At 37.9% G+C, this 27,494-nt stretch overlaps 2 protein-coding genes across 3 annotated transcripts in view; one reads left to right on the forward strand and one right to left on the reverse strand.

The window, feature by feature from the left end:
• The first annotated feature begins 447 nt into the window (after positions 1 to 447).
• Positions 448 to 19,292, forward strand: LOC139968869 (piwi-like protein 1). Of its 2 annotated transcripts, XM_071973461.1 has the most exons (21): positions 448 to 608; positions 1,131 to 1,213; positions 1,862 to 2,071; positions 2,596 to 2,878; positions 3,817 to 4,012; positions 4,915 to 5,033; positions 5,158 to 5,238; positions 5,754 to 5,867; positions 6,838 to 7,035; positions 7,592 to 7,670; positions 8,444 to 8,530; positions 9,187 to 9,327; positions 10,103 to 10,216; positions 10,572 to 10,760; positions 11,310 to 11,405; positions 11,805 to 11,921; positions 12,671 to 12,753; positions 13,518 to 13,623; positions 13,803 to 13,991; positions 14,788 to 14,975; positions 15,369 to 19,292. In XM_071973461.1, the coding sequence occupies exons 3-21, from the start codon at positions 1,867 to 1,869 to the stop codon at positions 15,523 to 15,525; spliced, it is 2,742 nt and encodes a 913-aa protein (XP_071829562.1). In that variant the 5' UTR covers positions 448 to 608; positions 1,131 to 1,213; positions 1,862 to 1,866; the 3' UTR covers positions 15,526 to 19,292. The 2 variants fall into 2 exon arrangements, with proteins under 2 accessions (XP_071829562.1, XP_071829561.1); XM_071973460.1 differs by lacking the exon at positions 1,131 to 1,213.
• Positions 18,839 to 27,494, reverse strand: part of LOC139968873 (calcium uniporter protein, mitochondrial-like) — a 36,472-nt gene continuing 27,816 nt past the window's right edge. The window contains exons 7-8 of the mRNA XM_071973471.1: positions 27,131 to 27,247; positions 18,839 to 25,519 (exon numbers count right to left, since the gene is read on the reverse strand). Of these exons, the coding sequence (XP_071829572.1) occupies positions 25,439 to 25,519; positions 27,131 to 27,247 (198 nt within the window). The 3' untranslated portion in view covers positions 18,839 to 25,438. The remainder of the gene's footprint in view (positions 25,520 to 27,130; positions 27,248 to 27,494) is intronic.

The raw sequence follows: 27,494 nt of genomic DNA on the forward strand, positions 1-27,494 counted from the left end.
TAAACTGATTCTCAGCGATAGTATGTCTCCTTTCTTGAAAAGTTGGTTTTTTAGCGGTTTTAAGAGCATCAGGGTACGTACCAGAAGTGAAAACCAGGCCTATGGGCTATGTCACGTCGGTTTTTCAGCAACTATATATAGCCTACTGCCGGTCCGCGGTCGGAGGGTTGTTCATGGAGATTCGAGACCATTCAGACCAATGATATATTTTTCGCACATGTAATTTTTTTTCGATACCCAAATTCCCAGTGGGAGGGCGACTGGGGGAGACAAGCTTTCATGGGGGGCTGTCTCCCCCACGCCCCCCCCCCCCCCCCTTGGCTACGACACTGATTCTGCTATAAAATCCAAATGCTCCACTCATAAATCAAGAACACAGAAATTGTGAAAGGTATTCGCAATGTATAGGCAAGAACAAATATCAATGTCTCCCCCTATTTACCTCATGCAATTGGTGAAGCAACTGTATACTTTGACTGGCGAAATTTAGGTTTCCAAGCCGCGGTGACTCGCGAATGCCATTTCAAAACTCAGGACCTAAGTCTGAAGTTTGGAGGTTATCGATTGCGCGAAGAAATTTATCGTGTCAGAGACTAGTTTGTTACGAAGTAGGTTAACGTTCTCTTGATTTTTCGAAGTTGATGTTACGTTAGGCCCAATTTGAAATTGATAATAATAGTTCGTGGGCCATAATGCTAATTAGGCTAGAGCAATATTGTGTCACATTCACCTACCAAGGTAAAGGCCTAACTGTAGAGTGGGTCCAGGTGACGGTTGAACACACAAGTAGTACGTCCGCAAAACAGTACAGAAAACACAGGTGTTTCCAACGTATGCTACACTATGTCCTAAAGCCTAGGTATATATGCCTAAAGAGTAAAAGCAAGACATGGGTTAGAGCTACTTCAATCTGCTGTAGCCTATGAGTATATTATCGTCAATGTTTGTTGACATGGTCAATGGTCGTTGAAGTGTACACACATACTTTTTGGAGCTCTTTAGATTCGTTCATATCTGGGAGATTTTGCATCAAAATACTTGTACTTGTAGTCGTGTTTGTAACCATGGAGTTATTCATTGTCTGTTCCTGTGTTCATGCTGTGCAGTTTTTGTTTGTTTTTATGTTTCAGTGTTGTCTGTACATTTTAGGTCAGTAGCGTCAGTGTATCCTATCGTCCTGTGTGAAGTCTCTGTTGAGCCTAAGTTGCTCATTGTGAGTTAATCGTTATTCTGTTTTTACGCATTTTCTGTGCCTTAGTGTACTCGATATGGTTGTGCCTGAGCGTTTAGTCAGCTATGACGAGTGTAATATGTGGATTGAGTTTGAGGTTTCGGGCTAGGATGTAATTTTAATTCAGTGTCGAGTGAAGATATTTTGTTTGTTTGCGATAAGTGTGTGAATTTAAGGAATTAGAGGAGCTATTTAAAAGCTGTAATTGTAAATGGACTGAAGTCAGGAATAGTGGGACTGTGAGCAGTGCAGTTCAAAGGGATTTTTGTGAGGATGTTCCAACTTGTAATGGATTTAAGGTGTTAGAAACATCATTTTGAAAGAGTTTTAAAAAAAAAAAAAATGCAGAGAATTCATTGGTCTTATCAATCTGTCATCACTGAGACATATCCATTAACTTCAATGGACTGTAATGCTCAGAATACATATGGCATATTTGAAGTATGAAAGGTACATTTTAAGTGAAATTCTTGTATTGAAGCTATGAAACACACAGGCTATGAAAGTATAAGGCACAATTAATTTATGTAGATGACATGTTATGTGCATCCCCAACTGCGTGCACAATTTGTTAAATCAATATTCTTGATATGATGCCTAAAATTTGACACGATTAACTTAATTCTACAGAGTAAATGTCTGGCTTTGGCAGGGGTGGTCGTGGTGCTGCCCTTCTGAAGTTGTTAGAGGAACCACCAAGGAAGCCTGGAAGTTCTTCAAATGGTGGTCAAAATGGTGGTAAAAATGGTGGCCAACAGCAGGGTGCTGAAACAATCCCCAAGAAACCTCCACCTACAGGATTATCCTTTGGTCGAGGATTTGCACCTCTGAGCAAAGAGGGTAAGCATGAGTGGGGTATAAGTTCATCTGCATGAGTCCTGTTGTGCTATAATATGTTAAGACATTACATTGACTTCACCTGGCATTCTCAAGTTATTCTCTGCATCAAATATTATTAGTATTATTATTATTTTTTTGCAATTGATGTGAATCTGTATAAACTTGTGCTAAATTTATTTGAAATCCAAAATTGGAACTATGAGACAATTTATGAGAGTACGCATGAAGTGTAACTTATTTTCTTCATCCCATGAACTATAGAATTTATCAAAGATCACATAGTACTGACTGCTTTTTTATAACAAAATATTCTTCTTTTACAAAATGCCATAAACTTGGAAATGTGGCAATTCAAATTGAATTCAGGACTTTTCTGACAATTCTTCATTCAATACTTATTTATCAATTTTCCTCCCATATTGGCTATTCTTTACCCCTAGGACCATTGTAAAATTTTATATATTTTTTGGTTTTTAACTTTAAGTAAAAGTCTTTTTCTATTTTGTGTCACTTTGATCTTACAGAACCCAAAGCTGAAGCTCCTAAAGTGCTCGGGTTCGGTCGTGGACTTGGAGCCCTTACTAGTCTTCAGCAGCCTGGTAAAGGTGAAACAAAGACCAAACAAGAACCAAGGAAGACTCCTTCTCCTCCGTCAGACACCACCCAGCAGAGTAGGTCCCCAGAGGCACCTAAAGTAGGTCCAGGTGGGGATGCCAGGTTTAGTCCTCCTAGGGTATCTGAGGAACTCTCAGAGCGCGTGAAGGGGATTAGCTTTCAAAAACAGGAGAGGGGAACTGCAGGCAGAGAGTAAGTATAAAATTTACATTAAGCAAGCCTATATATAGGATTTTGTTTGCATTTTGAAGCTTGAAAGAGACCAGAACTATACACACATACTTTGATTTCTCAGCTATGGTTGGTGTTGAGCAAGCCATGTCTCATTGGAATGTTTCATCAATCTAACTACAAGGTCCTACTGGTCACAATTGATGGAGCTCTCTCAAAAAGGGAAAGATAAAAAATATTTTAAAAACTTTTCATTGCACTCACATGGGATCCATAATCCAAACTTGACTATTGTTTCTCTTTTGTTGTTGTTTGTTTGTTGTTGTTTGTTGTCCAACGTCCAAACTTAGTGAGCTAAATATCAGTGTGTTCAGACTCTCTGGATTATTTGCTGGCACAGAGGAGGTGTGCTAAATTACACAAGTGATATTCTCAGAGTGGGAAAGTGCGTTGAGGATTGGCAGTCAAATGCTTGAACATTAAAGTTGATGCAGGAGTCACGATAATTACTTTATTTGTTTTTTTTTAGCAGATTTTTGGGCATCAATGAAGATTTTCAATGTGTAAATAAAGTATCATTGAATTAAAATTAGCAAAGTTTGTGAAATAGTTGAATACCTTACAAATATGTTAGGCCTATCATTTAAAAGATTTGTTTTGTGCTTTATTTCTTGTTTTCATCTACCCCAGGAGTCTTTGGTCGAGCAACAACTTAGCCATGTTTATTGTCCTTGCTTATATGGACAAATTTGTATGATGAAACCAGCAACTTTGTGTAGCTTTGAAAGTTTCTGTCTTCAAATTAATATATAGCAAGCTATCAACATGTTTTGAGTTATTCACAAGTTTGTTGAGATGGCTGGAGATGACAGACACAACAAGCAACCATCCAAAATACAGGTGTTTCTGAATTTTAAAAATCTAACGTATGACTCGTTTCCACCTTCCTGTTCCAACAGGGTATCTATATCGGCTAATTACATTCCAATCCGATGTAAGAACAAAGCAGTTTGGCAGTACGCCATATTCTACGAACCGGAGATCGACTCCAAAGGCATGAGGAGACGACTTCTCTTTGAGCATTCGGATGTCATCGGTAAAGTCCGAGCCTTTGATGGTTCAATCCTGTATCTTCCCATCCAGCTGGAACAGAAAGTAAGACTCTATTATTGTTGTCCACCAGATATTGCTTTGAACTAACCAATATTTACCTGTCCCTTTCTAAGAGGTTTTCCAACCTTCTTCCCTGCCCTGCCTCTCGAGGAATTTTCTTTGATTTATATGTACTTTTTAAAAAAAAAAAAAAAATTTTTAAGTCTTCTTTGACCTTATCCCCTCCCATGTCCCTATGTTACATACAACCTTGCACCTTCCCCTCCTTTAAGTTGCTTGTTATTGAGGGTTGTGGTCTTGTTTATTTTTAATCTATGTTGTCAAAACCAATACACTGCATTCTGCCTCTTGATTACACATTTTTCACAGTTTCCAGTCACATCATGTGAACAGGGCCCAAGTTAAGGTTTCAGAGAGGCAAACTTGTTTAATTATTGCAACTTAGAAATTAGTAATTACCTTGGAGTGGCATGGAATTGCCAAGGCATCATTTATTTAGCAAATATTCAGCTTCCAAAAGGGTGCCGAGGGCAATTTTCAAATGTTTGAAATATATACGGTCTAGATCCTCTGAATGTTTCCCGCAGCTTTATAATAGCTGTTTTCTGACGCAAATATTGCTGCAGTATCGGACAACTTTTGAGTCCCGGTTTTTGTTTTGATAATGGATTTAGTGATCAAGTTTATTAAGTAATGGATGATTTTGAAAGGCAGTAAGACAAAAGGAATGGGCACCGACTGCAATTCGCTATTTCCTAGTGCTCTGATCACAAAGGTGAGAAGTTGTATCCATGTGAACGTGATCTGTATAGAGAGATAGTTTCAAAGACCACAAGTTTTGCCACGCCACATTTTTTAAACAATCAGTTCTTTGTTCACGAGGATATCCGTCTCTGCTGTCAATGAGGTTATTCAACAAATTGTTTGTCTCGACTTATTTTCAGGTAACAGTGTTCACATCGATAAGACCTACAGACGAAGCTGAAATCACAGTCAAGGTGCAGTTGGTAAAAACCTTGGAACCCGAGAGCTGTACCCATCTCTATAACGTTATCTTCAAACGGTATACCCTTTTTTTTCCCTTTAAAGAATACTTACAAAGGCTTGTATTTGCTCGTTTGCATTTGAATGGCGTTAGACTGAAATAAAAGACATCTCAAATGTTCAATGGTAATTGTTTTCCACAGGATAATGAGAATCCTACAGATGCAGCAGGTCGGACGCCACTACTACCAGCCAAAGTTACGCATACCAATTCCACAACACAGGTAAATAAATATATTTGCTATCGTCGGCAGGGCAAATTTTTGAAGGATTTTTCATGGTCGTCCCTCGGACAACCATACCCTACACTCTTGTTGTCCAAATAGCAAATAGCAAACTTGGTTGTACGAAGAAGATAGCAATGACCGATATGTACACTTTGAGAGAGATGTGTATGTTGGTGAATAGCCCACCAGCGTTTCTGTGTTTGGGGGGGGGGGGGGGAGTAACAATGTTATCATTTTACCTGTCTGTGGTAATATAGTTGCAATCTGAATTTGATGTTAACAACTGTTGGACTCCACTGGATAACCGTCCGGAGCAGATTTTGGTAGTCAGAAGAGAAATTTGGACATCTCGGACCACCGGACTACCATCAAACTTTTTTTCCTGTGTGTATGTATTGGCTTTCCAGCTGGGTCTTTTCAAGCAGTACTGATTAGGTTGCAGCTTTGCTGTTCGTCTCGTTGTTTGTTGGAGACGTTACAATAATAATAATCTGTAAACTGCTTCTTTCTAGACTAGAAGTTTGGCCTGGATACATCACTGCGATCCAGGAGTTTTCCGGGGGTCTCATGCTACAGTGCGACGTCTCCCACAAGGTCCTCAACTATGAAACCATCCTAGATACGATGTAAGTCAAATCATGTATCCGAAATCATTTATCATTAATCATTTGTCATTAAGCAGGGATTCTTTCTTTCTTTCTTGTTTTTTTCTTTGTTCTTTTCTTCTTCCTTTTACTCATCCTTTGTATTCTTTTGTTTCTGTTTTGTAAAGGGGGACTGCTCGTAAAAGCTCTGCTTCTTCAGTCCTCCTCCACCTCCTTGTATATTAACTATTCACCATTGTATTTATATTATGTGGAAATAAATCAAACTCAAAACAGATAACTTCTACTATGGATAACTTCTATAAGTCTTTGTGTAAGGAGAGTCTGATCTCTCATGCTTCCAATGTGATTCAGTGTGTGCGAGGTTATTACCCATTCTGCTTTTTCCGACGCCCACGAGCAATCGTACAAATAAATGCCTTCCATGCCGATTATGATCATCATGATTCATCTCAGCAGGTCACGTTTATCTTACGGCCTACCTTTGCAAATTACACCGCAGTGCAGTTTGTTAGCTTTGCTAGAGAAGTTTTATTGAAGGAATTTTAGTTTGTAATTGACAAATTGATGTATGCATGTGATAAATACTATTATTTGATAATGTGTGTCTGGTCGACAAGGTTTACAAAGTTTGAATGGAATTACGAAAGTTCATTTGGTGAAAACATTCTACTTTCGATGGCTGCGGTTTTTGTTTCGGACCAATTTGGATATTTTCATTTTGTGTCATAGGTAGGTAGCCTTTGTCAAAATAAGCAGAAAAATGGTGAGCAATTCTTGCTAAAAGTTGCTCACCTTTGGACCTGTCCATTCCGCCATTTTAAGTGAAGCATATTTGGATATTCTAGTGTGCTCCACTGATGCAGCCCTTGAGGTGTCTTTATCAATAGACCAACTCATGTGCTGACAAAGGAATAATCTCTCAAGATATTGCTGTTTTTTTTTTCCCCTCTTTATTTTGATTATTGGTTTCACTTTTATCCTTCTGAAGGTCTAACATTTTCAAAAACATGCAAAGTAACAAGAACAACTACAAGGATGAATGTGTCCGGGAGCTGGTGGGATGCGTAGTCCTGACCCGGTACAACAACCAAACTTACCGGGTAGACGACATCAACTGGGACCTGAATCCTCAGAGTACATTCACTCTGCGGAAAGGCGAGACGCTGTCCTACCAGGAATATTACAAGTAAGCACATTAGTATCTTGGCAATGGAAAATGAAGTGGAACTTTGTTACCTCTGTTATGTATGCTTAAGTAAACGCTGGTAACTTTTAGCAGCCAATTCCTTAGGGTTAGAGAGATTTCGTCTTCATTCCTCGTCCATGCGAAATGTTTGGTTGCTTTGTAGCCTTCAGAAATGGTCTTCTAAATGGAAAAAGATCATTAATTAGGTAAAACCTATAGTATATCCACAAGCTAGTTTACTTACTATGCATTTAGAAATTTACTTTTCCTAGAAGTTTTGGGTGTTAACTTTTCACAGCTGTCCGATTCCTTGTTCGTGTTTTTATACGTCGTCAAACGTTAAAGCTTAGTACCAAATTCAAATTCAGTGTGAAGATTCACCTTAGTGAGGATCAAGAATGCCGTTGTTATCTGTGGAGGTCAAAGGTCGTTTGAGGTCAAAACATGTAAATATATTGCAGTGTCACATTAAATGTTCTCATACAAAACTTGGCAAGGAACCACCAAAACCTGATGGCTTTCCTGTTCAATTTCTTTTTTTTGTTTACTCATACAGGAGGAATTATGACATTGATATTAGCGATGGCAAGCAACCTCTTCTGGTTAATTGGCCAAAGAAGAGACAGCCTGATGAGGTAGGTCCCCATCTCGTTTACACACATACTACAACAAACCAACAATTGAGAGGGAGTTTGGCGAGTTTGCAGCACCAAATTAATCTTGATGCAAAAGCAAAATAGGAATGCCTCATGATTTCAATATGATTCTAAATTTGTAAAAGATGTGAAATGCCTGGTGGGTGTAGTCTCCTAGTCACCCTTCTAGTCTCTGTGTTGCACCCAACCCCTCCTGCATGTCACCCTTCTAGTCTCCCTGCTGCACCAAACCCTTCCTGCATGTCACCAGTCTCCCTACTACACCCAAGCCCTCCTGCATGTCACCCTTGTAGTCTCCGTGCTGCACCCAACCCCACCTGCATGTCACCCTTGTAGTCTCCCTACTGCACCCAACCCCTCCTGTATATCACCCTTCTAATCTAACTGCTGCACCCAACCCAGCCTGCATTTCACCCTTCTAGTCTGCTGCACCAACCCCTCCTGCATTTCACTCTTCTAATATTACTTAGAACAGAGCAATTTCAGAAGCTATTTTATTACCAAGTTAAAAATCTTGGATATGTTAATGCTGTTACTATCAATATCATTGTTATTGTAAATGATACTGTTGTTGTTATTATTAGTGTTATTGTTGTTGTTGCTGTCGTAAATGAGCTTGCATGCATGCATTAACAAATGGAGCAAGACACAGTCAAAGACATCATGAGGATAATAAACCCTCCTGTAATATTCCTGTTGTTATGACAATGGATGAAGATGAACCTTTTTTTCTTCTCCATTTCTCCCTGCAGGAGATAACCCCCATCCACCTAGTGCCTGAGCTGTGTAGTCGTACGGGACTCACTGACAAGATGAGAGAGGATTTCAAGGTGATGAAGGTAGGTAGAAAAATTTACGGTTTGGATTTCTTGAAGCAAACAGAAACCCTTCAAAATGAAGAATTAATCAGAGACAGAGATAGGAGTAACTGCTTGTTATACCCATTGAGTGAGCTTGTCAAGAGAGGTTACTAGGAGGTCATAGGTGTGAGCAGCGGTCCCTTTCCCTCTACCCGTTCTTCCCATCTTTCATCAGTCGATGGGTTTCTCAACGTGCCAGTCAAGTTTAAAATCATGAAATTTCTTGGTTTCCAATCCTGTTCTTGCCAAAAATCTCTTTTATCTTTTCAAGTAAAGTTCATAGTTCTTATTTGCCTCTTTTGCTTATTTGAGCTGTTACAAGTTAAGAAACAAAAAAAAAAGGAAAAGGGAAAAGGACATTCCTCACTTCTGAGGATATGAAAGGCTCCTTCAGCCTTTAAAGGTAACCATGTTATCTCCTTCCCATTGGTCAGTTCCACACGAACTGAGGAATACTGTTGGAACCAAGCTTTGTTATTGGATGTTAGAATTGATTTTAGTGAATTTCTGTTTTAGAATGTTTTCAGGCAATATTTTGGTAAACTTTACGTACTGTGAATGTACAGTGCATAGGTTTGTAATTGTGAGAGCATGAATATGCTGTAAGCAACATTCTCTATCCCTCCGATTCCCAGGACCTTGCGATGCACACCAGGGTCACTCCTAATCAGAGGCATCTGTCGTTCAGGAAATTCATCGAGAATGTCTCGTCCAGTCAAGAGGCGACCCAGGAACTCGCAGATTGGGGTCTCGTACTTGACAAAGGCATTTTGCAGGTGAGGAAAATATATTTATATATTTTTTTTTTACTTTCGGTAGAAAGGAAGGATATGGGCTATGTATCAATTAAAACAGGGATGACCAGTATCGTGAAGCAAATTATTCTCAAAGGTTGGCCTTCTATCCTTGGTGGAAGCAGGCAACTGTAATCACTGAAGTTTTTGATATTTTCGCACAAACATTCAGTTGTAAAGAGTTCCGTATCATGTCAAGCTAAGGTTTATGAACAAATTCCCTGCTTTGATTTTTGTAGATTTTTATACAAATTCTCCACGTTTGTATGGAATTTGGCTTTGGAATTCCTGATTACTTATTCATAAGTTTTGTATAAGAAGAAAATAAGAGTTTGTGTGGCTTGTATCATTCATCGGAGAACAGTTAATATTTCCTGTTGTGATTGTTAACAAAGTAGAAGTGACAAGAGCCATATTGTTAAGACTTGAGAAAACTTGACCTACTTTTAACCTTACCTATGAGCATTTCAACTGTAGCTTACTTTGCTTTTCAGTGATTAATTGATGTTTCAAATATCTGATGCCAATTTGTACACCGCTTTTATGTATCATTATGAAGTATTAGACAGTGTTATATAGTATTATGTAGTATTTTATGTAATGTTATGCCGTGGGATATGAGATTTAATATGCTCTGCATATGTAGTATTATGAAGTATTATGCAGTGTTATATAGTATTATGTAGTATCTTATGTAATATTATGCCATGAGATATGAGATTTAATTTGCTCTGCATATTTTTTTTCTCCTTTTCAGCTAAAAGCTAGGCAACTCCCTTCTGAGAAGATCTTGTTCAAACACGATTCCATCATAGCATCAGCCGAGGCCGATTGGGGGAGAGAACTCTCCAGAAACTCTGTCATTACTCCCGTGAGTGTATACCGTTTATAGATTTCACAAAATGAGCTACTGTAGGCCTTTTTCTCTGAGGAACTTTTACGTATCTGGTACGCAAGCTCAAAGTTAACAAGTTTCACATAAGAAAAATATCCACATTAAAGATTATGTTAAGATCACAGTATGTGAGCTTGCAGTATGTTTGGATGTTTGTTAGTTACTAAAGGGTGGATCTGCAGCTTGCATTACACACTTCGGATATTATTTTAGTTGTATTTACTCTTTGTAATGTTGGATGTTTGTTTGGTTCCTTGAATGCTGATCTGCAGTACTGGTTGGTGATCTTCATCACTCTATGTAATGTCGGATGTTTGTTGGTTCCTTAAAGGTGGATCTCCAGAACTGGTTGGTGATCTTCACGAAGCGGGATCAGCCGAGGGCGTCAGACTTTATCAACTGCATGAAAGAGGTCTGTCCTAAGATGGGAATCCATGTTGGACAACCGATAATCTGTACCATACAGGATGACAGGACACAGACCTACCTGACCAAGATCAGAAATACCATCAACCCTCAGGTAAGAAATGCTGGAATACCAGATCAGAGCCCTTTGGAAGGGGGGGGGGAGGGTGAGAAGGATGGGGGGGTAGGGAATATCTGTATTGGACAAATGTTCCTCTGTATCATACATAATGACAGGACACAGACCTACCTGGCCAAGAATTGAGATCGTATCGACCTTCAGGTTGGAATGAGGGGAACACCAGATGGGGGTATCTGTAAGAGAAAGATGTCATGATATACAGAAATGTACTGTTCTGCTCAAAGAATTAATTAAATTTGTTTGGCTCAACCAAACATGTATCCTATCAGGACTCGGAAATAGTGACGCTATAAAACATAATAATAATAATAAAAAAAAATAATATTTAACCATTAAGTACTAAATCTTAGTTAAATTTGATGATCAAAACAGGTTGCAAACATAATTATTGCCCAGTTGCTCATTTTGTGTTCATTTGACGAAACCAGGTTTTGTCATTTAAACATACAAAAATAAAAAAAGAATAAAAAATATTAGGGAATAAAACAACGTTCCATCGGTTTTATCATTTTCCATTGACAGCTTCAAATGGTTGTGGCCATCTTCCCTACCTCGAGAGATGACAGGTACAGCGCTTTCAAGAAACTCTGTTGTATCGAGGCACCCATTCCATCCCAGGTAAGAACAAAATCATGACAAGTTAGACATACACGTCCTCGTTACCAATCACAAACGAGACAACTAGCATCTCACCGTTGAGGTGGGACCTCGAGGGAGGCAAAGGCGTGAAACTGAAAAGAGGTTGTTGTTTCAATTCTGGAAGGAATTTTGTTTAGTCACCTGCTTGTGTCAGTTGGATCCAATCAGCTCAAACTTTATTTTCACTTAAAGTTATTCATCTCAGTTGATGAGCAGTTTTAGTTCAAATCATTTCTCTGTTGGAACAAAAGTTTGAACAATAGGGTCAGGTGGGATGGGGGGGGGTGAGGTTCAAAACTTGTAAACGGGAAACTGCCAATGGTACCCAAGTCTTTGAGACATGATTTTTGAATGAATGTTTTTTGTATCTCTCCATAGGCTATCATCAGCAGAACCATTTCACAGAAACAGAAATTAAGAAGTGTTACCCAGAAGATAGCCCTACAGCTGAACTGCAAGATGGGGGGTGAACTCTGGGCATTAAACATTCCACTGGTAAGTGGGCGTGGGGAAAGATGAAATTGATTTGTTGTTGCTGAAATAATACTTCATTTGTCTAGAAATTTGATGTGAAGAGTTCGTCTTTGTCTTAGTTTGTATGTCAGAGAAGGGTATTGTGTCTTCTGACTGGCAACCCAGAGCGAAGAAATTGTTCATAGAGGATAATAATAAAAATAATAATAATAATAATGTTTGATTTATGTAGCGCTTTATACCAGCGATAGGTTTCAAAGCGCTTTTACAGACGTTATAATACCCCTGGTCAACAATGACCTGTCCCAGAGCCAATTCCTCCGGTCGGCTGCAGTTATATACCGGGCCCAAGGACAGTTTCCTCACAGGTACCCCATTTAACCCCTGGGTGGAAAGAGGCAAGTGAGATAAAGCATCTTGCCCAAGGAATGGAACCAGCAATCCTTGGATCACGAGTCCGACGTCTTAGCCCATTTCCCACCACGCTCTTTAAGTTAGACACCAAGTAAAAGGGACTGGATCACTCAGTTGATAGCTGCCATCACATTACATGACGCCACAGGTGTGAAACCCATTCCAGTCAATATCCTTTTTCTGCCCTTTAAAACTCCATTCGTTTCTTTGCAGTTTTCACTTTGACAGGAATGTTTGCTCGATTTTCTTGGTTGATAACAAACAAAGATTTAGAGCGAAGCTCAATTTCATCATTTTAGTCGCTCGCAGTCAAAAATCTCTGGATACTCACTTTTTGTATTTTACCTTTTTTACAGAAAGGACTTATGGTGGCCGGCATTGATGTGTACCACGAGAGAAATCGACCTTCCATCGGTGCATTCGTTGCCAGTATGAACAGGTGAGCCGGCTAGTTTGTTGAATTTCCCAGTCAAGTCGGGTTTCATGCCACGACATCTACAGTTGATAAACTTAATACAATGATGTTGGAATAGATTTTAGCATGGCTTCTCCACACAGCCATTGCACTCTTTGGTGACCTTACGATCGCTGCAGTCTTGAGTAAATTGAGGGGGACTAAAAATTAAGAGTAACTCTGTAGTGTGGTTCTACTGACAATATTATTTCAACAACTTGTTGTTCAACAACTCTTCAACAACAATATTCTTCAACAACTCAATATTCTTCAACAACTCAATATCTAACAACTTGTGAACCATCTGTAACGTTGCTTCAACAAAATTTCTCCTCTTTAGGAAACGATGTGGGTTTTCATAACCTAAATATGTGACAATTTGGGACACAGACCCTGATCCAGCATCTAGAATCATTCATAATTGCATATAATTTGATATGCTACCAGAAAGAAATGACCACCGATACTTTTTAATATCAACATTTTTTCCTCTCTTTAAGCAGCCCTTAACATCCATATGTGAATATTTTCCTTTCCTAATTTTTGGAACTGAAAAATACAACCTTTGAAAAAGAGAAAAAGTATTACCAGTCAGACTTAGTTATGACCTACAGGTGCTTGGTTTTTCACCTCACTGATGTCAGTTAGTGACAAATGTGGTCCTAGGGTCCTCTTGTGTTGTTTCTAATAAAAGTGTGTACTTGGGAATCTTCCAATTTTAATTTGTTTACCCCCCCTTCCCTTTGTAGTACATTAACAAGATGGTATTCCAGAACCTGCTTTCAACAACATGGACAGGAACTGATTGATGGTCTCAAGGTGTGCATGACAGCGAGCCTGAGGAAATACCACGAGGTAGGCCAACATTTTATTGTACCTCTGACATCAAGTTACCTTTTTGGAAGGGGGAGAGGATTTAAATCTAATCCATTGACTTCTGATAATTCACTTTATGATTTCATCCTCCCTCATATAATCCCACAACAACAGCATGTTGCCTTTATTCATTGTAAAACATTCTGTCCACACGGCAGGTCAACCACTGTCTGCCAGAGAAGATCGTGATTTACCGTGACGGCGTCGGGGACGGTCAGCTCTCGATGGTGGCGACCTACGAGAAGGAGCAGCTGTCGGAATGTTTCGCCTACTTTGATGACTACCACCCCAGTATGGCAATAATCGTGGTGCAGAAGAGGATAAACACGAGGCTCTTCCATGTCCTGGTGAGTGGGGAGAATGGATTATTAGACATTTAATGGGATATGTGTGCGGGGGTGCCAGGGGGGTCTGTAGGCTGGGGGGGGTGCAGAAGAGGATAAACACAAGGCTCTTCCATGTCCTGGTGAGTGGGGAGAACGGATTATTAGACATTTAATGTACTATGGGTGCGGGGGCGCGGGGAATGTGGGCTGGGAGGTTGCAGGTCGGTAGCCGGTAGTCTCGAACAATAGTCCCAGTGTCACTCCCAGGTATCGAAACTGTTCTTGCCGGTTCGGAAGCTAAATAGGAGATATTATAAAAATGCTGTATTGAAGTGAATTAAACTCAATTATGATTCTGTCGCTGCCTAGAAGGGCCCATGCTTGTGGATCTCGTAGAGTTTTGTGATGGAAAGTTGGTCTCAGAAAAATAATTTCAATTGTTGTATGATGATGGAGTCTCCGACATGGGGATGCATGGAAATTTCTGGAAATTGTAGATTCAGGATATTTGTTACTGAAGAGTGGTTATGTAGCTAGTTGTAAGATATCATTGTGATATGTGTAATTCATTAGGCTTTGCTAAACTGCAACAAAAACTATGGAATCATGTTTCTGGCCGATAATGGACTAAAACATCACACGTTTCATATTCGAAACTTAATTTGATGTTCCAAATTTGTTTAGGCATTTTATTTTTCACATTTACATCAAAATGCACATTGAAATCAAACTATTTCATTCTTTCAAAGTTCACTGTGTTTTGTATTGTTGCTCTCTGTGTGACGCATAAGATGTACCTATTGTTTGCTCATTGCAGAACGACAGACCAGGTAGGGAGAACCTGGAGAACCCCATGCCGGGGGTGGTCGTGGACCATACCATCACCAGACGAAACTGGCACGACTTTTTCCTGGTATCCCAACACGTGCGACAGGGTACCGTCTCACCCACCCACTACGTCATCGTCTACAATTCCACCCAGTTCAAACCTGATCATCACCAAAGGTATGGGATTCTCAATAGTTCCTACCTTATAGTCGGAGAAGCCTATTGTCTATCTGTCCTCCCACCTTCCGCTCCAGGACCTCTACATCCAACCCATCTTTACCCCCCCCCCCCATTATACTTTAGCTGCTCTCTGTGAGGAACTTAAAAATGGGGGGGGGGTGATTTTCAACCCTCATCACCAGGACAGAATGAAAGTCTTCAAGAGTAATTGTTTGGAATATTAGTGTATTGCCAGTCGGTCCTCAGCCCCTAAGATTAATGGAGGTCTTTAGCTCACCCAGCTGTCCATGTCAAGATGTCTTGATGTTATCCAAACAAACCTTATTCTTTCTATATTACTACTTTACCACTGCTTTTAACGTTATTCCCTTCTCCTTCCACCTCCTGCAGATTGGCCTATAAGCTCACACATCTGTACTACAACTGGCCAGGGACGGTCAGGGTACCAGCCCCATGTCAGTATGCGCACAAGCTAGCTTACCTTGTCGGTGGAAATCTGGGCAAAGACGCTGACCAAATATTATCAGATAGGCTGTTTTTCCTGTGAGAAAAAGTGAGATGGTAATCAGAACCCACATGAAGGTGTAAAGATTTTACAGAAGAAACTGTTATGTTACCCACCAAAGAAAACTTTCAGGAGGAATCGACCGATGGTTGTCCGTCTGCGACAAGAATGGAACGATAAATGTTTCTTTGATCACTCGTTGCTTTTGAGTTAGGAGTCACCTCGATTGTGGAATGAGTAAATGTGTTTCGATGTTGATACTCAAGAAAGTGGATTAGTCCATCATCCAAGTGGCTTGATTGTCTACGAATAAGACCATTTGTGGATATTTGTGGATAGGATTAACTCCACGTTGGCAAGTCCTCTACCCTTGAAATATGATTATCAAGTGGCAAATGTCAATAATATCCTGTCTCAAGTGAAAAATGATGTCCATTGGTGTCTTTAGAGAGAAATGGGTAGAGCAAATCCAGATCTCTTTACCAAAAGAGTTTTTGCATACGACAGAATATTTTACTACTCTTTGCATTTGGCATCATGGCACTTTAGAGGTTCATGCAATTCTGTTTTAGTGTTTTTTCATCATAAAATACTGAAAGCTCTAAGGGAAATGTGTACAAAAGCATTTTCCTTTGTGTTTTTTTGTCCCTAAAGTTTTCCTCAACTATTTCCTGCATATAGTTGCCTCCCGCTGCTATCAGGGGTATTAAGGATCTGAAATTGTGTCTATGCAATTATTAATGAGTGAGGCTGTTTGGATGGATGTGAGCAGACAAGAGGAAACCAAGATTGGGGAAATTAGAAGGTTTATGAGTAATGTCTTCCAAATCATATTTGATTCCTTTGCTGTTTGAGTGTCTGTGTGTATGTGAGACCTGCTTGTAAACATGGTATGTATGTGTCGATAAGGAAGACTGTTCTCTCTAGATATTGAAACATTTTGGAACAAAACTTCTATACTGTTAAATCCTTATCAGTGAATAAAATGGTTGATTCCCCCCAACCCCTTTTGGTGGTTCGTAGGTAAGGTTTAATGGTTCTATACCAATCTGTAGGTGCTCCGAACAACACATGACTAGAGCATGATGATTTGTATGCGGTTAAACGTATGGCTTGAAAATTAGATGAGCACGGGTGTGATTGGCGAATTTTATAGTAAAAGTGTGTCCTAAATGATCATATTTCTTATGCACAAATCTTGTCTTAGTCACTTTTAGTATTCATTTGTTGCTCTTGTTTTGTTTACTTCTACATTGTTGCTGTTTTTATTTTTGCAAAACACATTTTCTAAGATATTTAGTTAAATTCTTTTTTTTTTAAGGACAGTTTACAGAAGAATTAAAAGCTTTTTTAGGGAAAGTTTTATGGTCTTTTGTTTTGTTGCCTAAAAAGAGATTAAATTCATTGATTTAGTTTTTAAGTTTTTAGAAATGCTGCAAGCAAATCATCATTATATACCCCCCTCCCAAAAAAAATATTATGTACCCACGGTTTGTTTTTGTTTATTTGTCCTTTGTTTTTGCTTTAATTACTATTTTTACGTTTTGTTGCAAAGTTTAAAGAAAGTTTAAGTAGCCAATATTAGGTTTTCTCAGGGAGAGATGTTTTAATTGCTGTTGTTTGTTGTTTTAATAAAAGTTGCTTGAATATCACGTTACTGATGGTGTTAAGCTGTTTTAGACAGGTATGTAAGAGAAAGGGTAAGGGACAGAGAGAGGTATAGATAGTGACTTCCATCAGGAGCAGGTCCAGCTGTGTTATTAGCCGTTCTTTGTTTACTTGACTCAAGTCAGAAGTAACACAAAGGTCAATGTGTGTGTGCGACCTTAAATAGGAGGGAAGAAACTGTTCACAGTTTCAACTTTCAATAAAAAGTGCATTCCAGTCATTACTCATGCTAGCAATGATGAAAGGAGTTGTTTTATGCTTAATGAAGGGTGTAGGGGAGGGAAGGGGGGGGGGCAGGGGCACGCTGTTGACAGCAGGGAGGGGAGAATTAGATGCTTTCCTGGAGAAGACAGATTGGATAGGGGACACTTTCAATATTCATTAAATATACTTTATGACTAGTTTAAAATAAAGCTAGATTAACGAACAAGTTATTTTTTGGGCTTAGTAGTGAAGTTACGATTATTTTTCGTAACATGGATCTTTACAATTGTATACTTTCATAGAAATTACCTCGTATGAATCGACGCTGTTAGAACGACTAGTACCCGTTTGATTTTCCGTAGAAGTTGTGGAAAGATATCACTGAATGTCTGGAGGCACTTTACAGGCTGACGTTATCAGCATTTGATCCTTTTTTAGTGGTGTTATAAATTTGAGAAGAAAACAAATGTAAAGCAAAAAAACACATATTTTATGTTATTTAATACTCAGTAGTTATATTAAAGCTGTTTCCTTAAAAGCATTGAAGACTCGCCCCAAACCGCGTGCGGTCATCTGAAAAAGTTAACTTTCCATTGCTTGCAGGTGGCGTTTTGTTCGTGTCGCTACAAATTGTAGACAGTAATGAAACGTGATACCTTGTTATCTTTAGCTGGACCTGAGATGTCCATCACTGTATCGTTTGTCCACTGTGCTGTGGGAATTGGCCGTAGCTGTATTGTACTGACTGTACCCTAGTGTCTAATTACCGACGGTAGCAAGCTGTGTGTGTATTTTCCGGGATTGATGGTGGTGTCTAACACTTCTGTTACACCTCATTTGAAACTAGGTCAGATTACCGGCATTAGACATTTCTTTTTGCGCGAGTCTTCACACCCTTTAAAGGACCGGAAAAGAGACATTTCTTGCATTCTCTGGTAGGTTCTTTTGTAAATGCGTTTGTTTCTGTTTGCGTTTCGTTCAGGCATTTGATTTATCTAGCAGTGTCTGCTATTCTTTTACTGTAGAAGTGAGTGCATGTTTTACATATATCTTCAGTTAAAAAAGTTCATATGCAGTTGATTTAGAGGTGCTAGCCTTTTTTTTTCTTTGTCTTTGAATATTAAATTTTCTTTTGTTTCTATTATTGGCTTCAAACGATGATTATTTTATCAGACTGTGCCTTGCAAGAATTATAAAACGACTATACACAGTTTCTGTACATAAGACATTAACTTTTGCTCTTAAGTACAAGACAAAATCATTTCTGTTAGTTAATAGTCTCCTAGTGAAGAAAGAATGTGCCACAGAGGAGTGGGGGGGGGGGGGAGGAAGGGTGGCAGGGCAAGGCCTGGAATTGAAAGGGTACTGATGGAGGAACATGTTGTTGATATTACTTTTAATTAACAGAACCTTAATGGGGTAGCTAGAGATAAGGAGGCCTTGTACATTAAAGTTTAGTAACAAAATTACTTCTTTACATAACAATTTTTTGAATAGTTTGAGTTTATTTTACGTACCTTATACTTTTTCCCCCTACTTTCTAGGGTGTTCACTGCCTAATTTGTTTTGTTAATGACCAAACTGAATATACTCAAGCAAGGAAGCCATCAAATTACAACAAGAAAACCCAGAAAAGTCTTCAAATAAAACAATTGAATTGAAAACAAGGTTCCTCCAAATCTTTGATCGACATTTGTGTTTTGTTGGTTTGGAAATTTTCCAGATAATTTCTGCTTCTAAGCTCCGAAAGAACATTCATGCCAATAAAGAGTTATGTTTGCTGTTTTTTATCTTTCCTTGTAAAATATTTTATATTTGTCTCCATCTATTCAACTTCATCAAGTCATTTTTGCCTGTCATTTATCATAAATCTCATTTGTTGTTTATTACATTTCTACATCTGTAGCGATCAATAAAAACATGGAAGCTAAACAATACTCTGATCTTCTTTAACAATTTTAATAGTTGTTGTAATTTTAATTTTTAATTTTAATAGTTGTTGTAATGAATATTTTAATCTACTCTGCTACATTTTGTCAAAATAACTTTTAACCCATCGACACAAAATGTCAAGAAAAGTCAATCCTAACTGATTGCAAAATCTTTAGTTAACTAGGGTAACCAAAATGAGGACTGTTCTACAATTGCTAATTTAGGAGTCAGAGAGCAGTGCCCCGGGGGGGGGGGGGGGGGTGGGGCTACTCCATTTATAAAAACAACTGTAGTAATAATTATTGGAGGGGAGAGGTGCATGAGCCTAGGGTTATGGTACATCTGAATTACCCAGACATGTCCTATATTTTTTCCTATCGTACGTGGGCTTCCAGGTCTAATTAAAATGATCATAAAAATCTCCAGATTTTTGGGAAGATAAAACATTGATAAACATTGGAAAACATGGACAGGGATTGTCGATTTCAGGCGGGATGTTTTGTGTTTACAGAGGGTGCTAGAGTGTGCTTTTGAACTCGTTCAGGTTCCCATCACAATCATTTTCCCTACAATCCAGAGTGGGTACCTTTCAACTTAGCCCCCTCCCCCCACTTATATGCTAACCTTACATAATCCTATGTCGGGGATCTGATAATTCAACACTCTGCACTGCCTGAGATTAACTCAGACCATCCACGGCATGGATTACATGGGTATGGATTAAAAACATGTAGCTATAACTGAAACAAAAACTAGATAATTGATAGGCATTTATTGTATGAAGTCTTGCGATTATCATCCCTTAAGGTTTAATCTGTGTTAACTGTTAGCATCTTGAAACGAAGACACTGAATAAATACGAAACAGTCAATTTGTATTTTTTTTTTTCAATCTCAGTTTCAATCTATTGTAATACTCAAAAACTGTTAGCAATGTGAACTTGAATTTGTCTGCATCTAATTAATTAATTGCACAGAGAACTCGTTGAAATAAATCCTTAAAATCACAATTTTGGATCCTTAATAAATTTGTCCTATTTCATACACTCCTGTTTTCATACGCTTGTGTCAATCAATATGCACCCTTATTTTTATTTTCCCAACTGTGGGCAAACCATCCACCACAAAATTACTTGATTCCCACTTGTAATTGGATGCAAGGTCATTTAAAACATTAACATAGACCAATGGGATTGGTCCATGCAAACTGAACATGCATCTACCCAGTAATAGGTGTACACAACACAAACCTGAAATATGCAATACATCTCTATTAGCAACCAATGGGTGGTTGGATTGGTGAATATACTGGGATATATGCATATTCATATTTGAAACGTTGGCAACAGCATCGACGTTGGGCTTGCCCTGTGCTTATAGTAGCTCTTAGCCTGGTTATAATGCAGGCTAAATGACCATCAATAGGTTAAAATTAGGACATCATATGATATATAACTTCCGATTCAGTCTACAATCAACATAAGTGAATCCACTTCATTAAATACATTTTTTTTTTTTTAAACTCACACTGTCTGGGTTTCATACAATTTTGGGATCCAAAATGGTTCACATCTCATTAATACCTCAAGTGCCAAAATCTTGATATTTGAGGGTTTAAAGTATTAACACAATAATTCTGATTTGATGTATTTGATATATTGGTGCATTTTGCACAAAGCCAAACAATGAGGCTAGAATTATCTGCTGGAAACCAACATCTTGCATCCTCAAAACAAAAAACAAAACCTCTTAATTAAATGAGGATTGTTACAGGTGGTAATACCTGGGAGTAGTTCCCTGATAAAAAATAATTTACAGGTAGGCTGTAACGAAGGTTTGCATACAGAATGACTACCAACAACCTGCACATGACTCCAGCTCTTTTAAGTACAATGTCCGATTATCATGCAAAATCCCCTCAGTACTCATAAAGAGTGAAAGTAAAACCAAGTTGGACATATATCATCATAAATATCATCAGGAAATGTAGCTGTAGTCAAAGTTTCATTAGGTTTCAATCGAGCACGTTGTGGTCAGACATGGCCGCCAAAATGGCTGCCAAAATGTCCCTGTAATCCAATATTGTTTGTTATACCTTGATCATCATGCCGTGGAAAAATTCAAGGGTTTTGTTTTCTTCACAAATTTAAATTATTTTAATGCACTTTTGCATCTCATACATAGGCGTAGGAGGCGGGGGGGCTGCAGCCCCCCCAACCAAAATTTTGGTGAAAATTCGGGCAATATGGTGATAATTTTTCGGGCACCTACTGAAAGAAGAAAAATTTGCAGTGTGTTTTTCAATTTGTTTTGGTGAAAATTCGGGCAATATGGTGATAATTTTTCGGGCACCTACTGAAAGAAGAAAAATTTGTAGTGTGTTTTTCAGTTTGTTTTGGTGAAAATTCGGGCAATATGGTGATAATTTTTCGGGCACCTACTGAAAGAAGAAAAATTTGTAGTGTGTTTTTCAGTTTGTTTTGGTGAAAATTCGGGCAATATGGTGATAATTTTTCGGGCACCTACTGAAAGAAGAATAATTTGCAATGTGTTTTTTCAATGATTAAACTGATATTATGATTGTAACGACTTCCCCAATAATTATAACCAATATGGAAGGGTAATAACACGGAAAATATCACCAAAATTTTTCGCACGCTTCGCGCGCGTTCAACATCCTTTTGTGCATGTAGGCATTTATCGGTTTTTTGCATATGATTTCCGTAATAACCGATGAATGTCTATATGATATGCACATTACAATGTTGAGCGCGCGCGTAGCGCGTGAAAAATTTTGGTTATATTTTTCGGGCAAGTCGTTACAGCCCCCCCAAATCAAATTAGGCTCCTACGCCTATGATCTCATAGGCAAACTCCCATCATGCAATAAATAATAAACCTTGGATTAAGCTGTTTAACTATTTCCAGAACTTCCTGAGAACAGACCATTAGTGCTGAGAACATAGCACAAAATTTCAGTTGTATAATGAACACACAGATATGAGCACGATTACTCTTTCTGTTACCACGGAAACAGGAAAATGTAATAAGAATTCTTTTGTTACTCTTGACTAATTAAGTAAAACAAAAGACTAATCACCAGTCCCGTCAAAGTCAGAAGGTTGAGACTTGGGAGAAATAATGTCCGCTTCATGAATAACCTTTAAACATCAAAATTGATTTCACTTCTCATTTTATGTATTAAAAAAGAAAATTAAACACCGGTACATACTAAAATGCACTTTTACATTAGAAAATGCTATAAAACACGCATATGAAAAAAACCCAGATATAATTCGCACAGATTTGAGCATATTTTTTTCTCCAAGAGCGAGAAACAGTGACACAGCATGTCTAATCAGTAGAAATTGTATTAACTATTTGAAAGTGCAGTAAAACCAAGGTAATTATAATTTTTGGTTGGTAGAATTTATAAACTTTCCTTCCAGGGAGAAATATTTTACTACATATCCTTATATAGAGCGGTAGCAGAGAGATAAATTAAAAGCCCATTACCTAAATGATTGGCGACCAGAAGCAATTTAAAATTAATTGATGATAAATCCACATTTACTAACAGTGCTATCTGTGATCAAGCACGAGCTAAACGAACATTATGCCCTTCTTGCTTGATTTTGAGATGAATGATTCCAGAAGTCATAAATTGAAACTTTTGAGTCCAGTAAAGTGAGAAGAAACCTGTGCAACTGAGCTTCAGGTTATTGGTACTTGCTCTTCCAAATTTATTCTGTCATTTTTTTCATGAAAACCTCTCTAAACAGTAAGAGACACCCCCCTTCCTCCCCTCGCCCCCTTCCACATCTCCTTCCCAGAACAAAATGCAGAGAAAAGTGAAAAATGAATTAGTAAAGCAAACAAAACAGTTAATTTTAAAGTGAATCTTTTGAAATAGTTATATATCCCTATTTAATCCAATTCTTACAAACCAAACACCAATCTTTTTTGTTTGTTTTTATTTCTCACACCCTTAAAGCTAATATCCTCAAAGTGTAAGTTAAGATTGTTATACAGTACTAAAATATTCAAGGATTATAAGATTAGACAATCATTGAGAGTTAACAAAGGTGAATAATATTTCTGTTCCATTAACACTCCGATAAAAAAAAAAAATTAATACAAAAAAAAAATGGAGAAAGGGTGTCCCATAACATTTCAAAATTCAATATATTCCTGCTAAGAGCAAATATTAAGACTAAGTATATTGAAGGGCAATTCAGTTAAACAGTATTTTTAGAATATTTCGTTTGATGATTTTTGGACGCTGTTGTAATAGCAAGAAACCTTTATTATGGAAGTTAATGAGATCACAGACAACTATTTTTGTGTGCTTCTCCATGAGCAATCCATAACTTGAAAGTCTGGAAGGGGGCTTATAAGTTGTACAGCTACAGTGCTGAAATGTCAAGAATTTGGAGGGGGTTTGCAATGTGACCAAAATTGGTAAAAGTATTTATTTCTGGACCAGGTAGATGGAGAAAGTGCAGCAGAAGTGAGAAAACAGGTAAGGGTAGAAAATAGTGAGACAAAAAGAGGAAAGAAATACTCACTTATAAGCACAAGCACCCACCCCTGACCACACTTACACCGTATTTATTCATTTATGCATTAATTCGTGCCTAACTAACTAGCATTATCCCTGCCAAAGATGGCTAATTGATTATGCATTCATACAAAAACATCCATACACTTGTACAAAAACAAAAAGGAAAGCAAAAAAAAAACACAATTGCTCCATTTGTAATTCCCCATGGAAACAAAACTCATCAAAGCAACTACACACAGGTCACAAAACTTGTGATTAAAAATAAATTTCAGAGCTTTTTCATCAAGGTCTGGTTATCAGCTGCTTCTCTGTTTATTTTTCGCTGACATTTTATCCATTTCGGAACGATTTGATTATTTGATTACATACTAATGTAAATTGTCTCATGTTCACTCCCTCCCTCCAGCCCAGCCCAGCCCCGCACCCCACCAACCCTACCCCATTCCACCACCGAGGAGATAAGGGGCTGTACACATCGTATCAGCTTCAAACAAATTATCAAGATAAAACAAAACTACTTCCATTTTCTCTCATTACTGTCTTTTTAGAGATCTTTGTTTCCTCGGGAAGAAAACTAAGCACACGCACATACATATGAATGATAATAATGGGATGGAGCATTAAACTGATCCCATTTTCAGGCCAGCGGATGCCCCCCCTGAAGGACTCATATGGACTGCTGGCGCCCTTTTCAGCTTTTTACCACTTTTTACTTATTCCCGATTATTGACTTTTTTATTGCGCTCTCATCTACCTATTGACATTTGTCACATTTTGTTGGTGTAATTTTCTGACAAAATGCTCTAACGGCGTCTTTAATTTAATGGCGATGACAAATGGCGATGACACCTATTTATTCTTCGTTTAACTGCAAATTAGCAAGGCCCGGAAAGGGTCATTTCCGGCGATCTAGGGAGTACCTTTACTCAAAAGTTTTCTGTACGCTCCGCGCCAGCCTGTGGTGGCGCTCCGCTTAGATAGTGTCGAAAAGCGCCCCTACAGACCATTCTCGCCCCCCCCCCCCCCGACCAATACCCTTAGCTTTGCCACTGTTTCAGGCCCAGTAACCCTACAGAGCTTTTGGTCATATTATCATGACAAAGTAATGTCCAATGCATTCTATCTTTCTTTGAAAAGAAATGATACATATATCAAGATTTAAAGGAAATTGGGATATATTCCTCTCTTTTCATGAAAACAGAAAGAATTTGTGAAGCATTGTGAAAGGGCAAAATCTAATGGTTATAGTGAAAAAAATTTAAAAAAAATCTACAACATAACACAGAAATCCCATTATTCAGCATAGACCAAATTTTATCTAGAATGAAGAAAGGCAGTTTTAATTTTTTTTTTAATGCATTGCAAAATCAAGCTAATTTTCTTAACAAGTCAACCCACCTCAAAGTTATTGCAAAAACTTTCTTCCGATTCATTTGTACTAATTATTATGTACTAATTATTATATACATAGGACATATTCGTGAATATTCAATGTGTAATTATTCTGATGCATATTCATGAATCACCATGGTGATTAACGGGTTACTACTTTGCAAGAGAGAAGCAGCCAACCAATGGACATCCACCGTTATTCCTCTGCTTTCTTTGGGGGTCTGATTGGCAGATTTAAGGAGAGCGGATCGTGGAGTCTCTCCAAATCCATTTCTACCTGCAGGGATGAAAAAAAAACAATGAATAGAATCATTTAAAAATATGAAAAAATAAAATATGAAAAAATAAAATTTAAAAATATTTCCATGCAGGCTAATATCCATTCTGCTTCTCCTTCATAAATATGTGTCTGAGTTATAAAGGAGACAAAAACACAAATACCATCTTTAGCGGTTGTTGCTGGATGATGTCATATTTAGACTTGATGAAGTCATTTATTAGACTTCATCAAGTGTTCAGCCTTGTGTGTGAACGAACATTAAAATCTTTGACATCTTCAAAATGGAAAAAGATTTTTTGAGGCTGTTTAATAATTTTTTTTTCATTAATTTATTTTTAGTTAATATTCATCATAGTTGTCTCTATCACATAGACCCAATGATGAAGTCGAGTGTTTTGCATCCGTTGAGCAATGCAACACAAGTGCTTTTTCGAGATTCTTCTTCTTCTTATTATCAAATCCCTGGCCAATATAGATGAGAGCATCTACGGCAATTATGTCAATCTGTGAGTTCTGAAAATTTGGCAAGCAAAACAGTCTGTCAATAAAGCCAAGAAGAGTGACTGTTTTCATAAGCACAGCAAATCATTTCTCAGACATTTTTTGTTGTTGAGGTAAATGTGCGCGAATGTGGCCGGGTGAAGTTACAAACCCCGAGGGCAATCTTAAATATTTTATTACATTCTGTGACGATTGCGCCTAGCAATAAATTACAAACGGGAACCTGCGAGAAAAAATCTCTCTTTCTCAAAGGCTTTATGTATCTTTTACTGGAGTCAACGACCAGGAAAATAGAAGGGCCTCCAGAATTGTTAGAATCGCTTAGGTGTAGCCTGCTGGAAGACGCATGTGGTGTATTGCATGCTACTACATTATTAAAAACAGTTCTACGTTGTTTCACAAACATCCGTACATATTTTCTTACTTTGCCAAACTGAATAAACTTAATGTCGATAATCATGTGATAAAAATCAACATTATCATGATATAAAACATTAATATATCAATACATTGTAATAAATATAGCTCTATAAATCTATTTTCATTAAAGGTGATATATAGACATGAGCAATAATATTTTTTTATACATATTTAACTACAAATTACATAATAAAGATGAATTATTATTCCAGTGATTTTTTTAATGTTTATATTACTACTGATTTATTCTCCTCATATCAATAGTAATGTGCGATACAATTGAACTGGTCAAAACCTTACCCATATCCATATGCCACATGTTACAGTTGCATTCATCCTCCATTACTAATGTACCACTTTTTCCCTTCCAACCAGATTCACTAGAGTAACTTCTTTTCACCCCAAGCATTACCTGTTGGTAATGTCAACATTAATTGTTGGCCCCAATTCTTATATGCAAAGCAGGCTCTAGGCTAGGTAGTAGGTACGTCCAATATGGAAGTAATCTAAGCCTAAGCTAACAAAAAGAACAAATTTCCTTGAAGTACAAAAAGTGTATTGTGATAGTTAATAAAGCAAACAAGGAATACTGTTGGTGATCCCACACATGTGGGTGACCAGAAATGAATTGCAACAGATATAATGAGATTTAATAGCATATATCCAGAGCAACCTATCTATAAATACCTGAGCCACTTGGTGCTTCAATTTGTTATACTTCTCCACATCTAGCTGCTTCCTCTTGGCAAATTTATGGAAAAACAACAAATACTGTCTGTCTCTTGCCTCCGGAAAGAGGTATTCCTTCGGAAGAGAAAGAAAGAATCATGATGTAAAATGTTAGTGTTTCTGTATATTTATACTGGAAATAAAAAAAAATGAAAATGAATCATTTGTCTTTAACAATGCTGACAAAAAGTTATATTGTGACCAAATTATCTCAACAATAACCCTATATTAACTAATGCCACCCTACCCCCCACCCACCCACACACCCCCTATCCACCTCCTTTCTACATTATAATCTCAGGCTTTTAACATTCTTTTCTTT

This window comes from Apostichopus japonicus, chromosome 6, assembly GCF_037975245.1.
Source record: "Apostichopus japonicus isolate 1M-3 chromosome 6, ASM3797524v1, whole genome shotgun sequence".
Taxonomy (NCBI): Eukaryota; Metazoa; Echinodermata; class Holothuroidea; order Aspidochirotida; family Stichopodidae; genus Apostichopus; species Apostichopus japonicus.

Excerpts from the sequence above, each read along its gene's own strand:
- LOC139968869 (XM_071973461.1), top strand. The coding sequence starts at position 1,867 with ATGTCTGGCTTTGGCAGGGGTGGTCGTGGTGCTGCCCTTCTGAAGTTG. Across the intron at positions 5,239-5,753 it reads ATACCAATTCCACAACACAG|ACTAGAAGTTTGGCCTGGAT; the intron begins GTAAATAAATAT and ends GCTTCTTTCTAG. Across the intron at positions 10,217-10,571 it reads GAAACTCTGTCATTACTCCC|GTGGATCTCCAGAACTGGTT; the intron begins GTGAGTGTATAC and ends GGTTCCTTAAAG.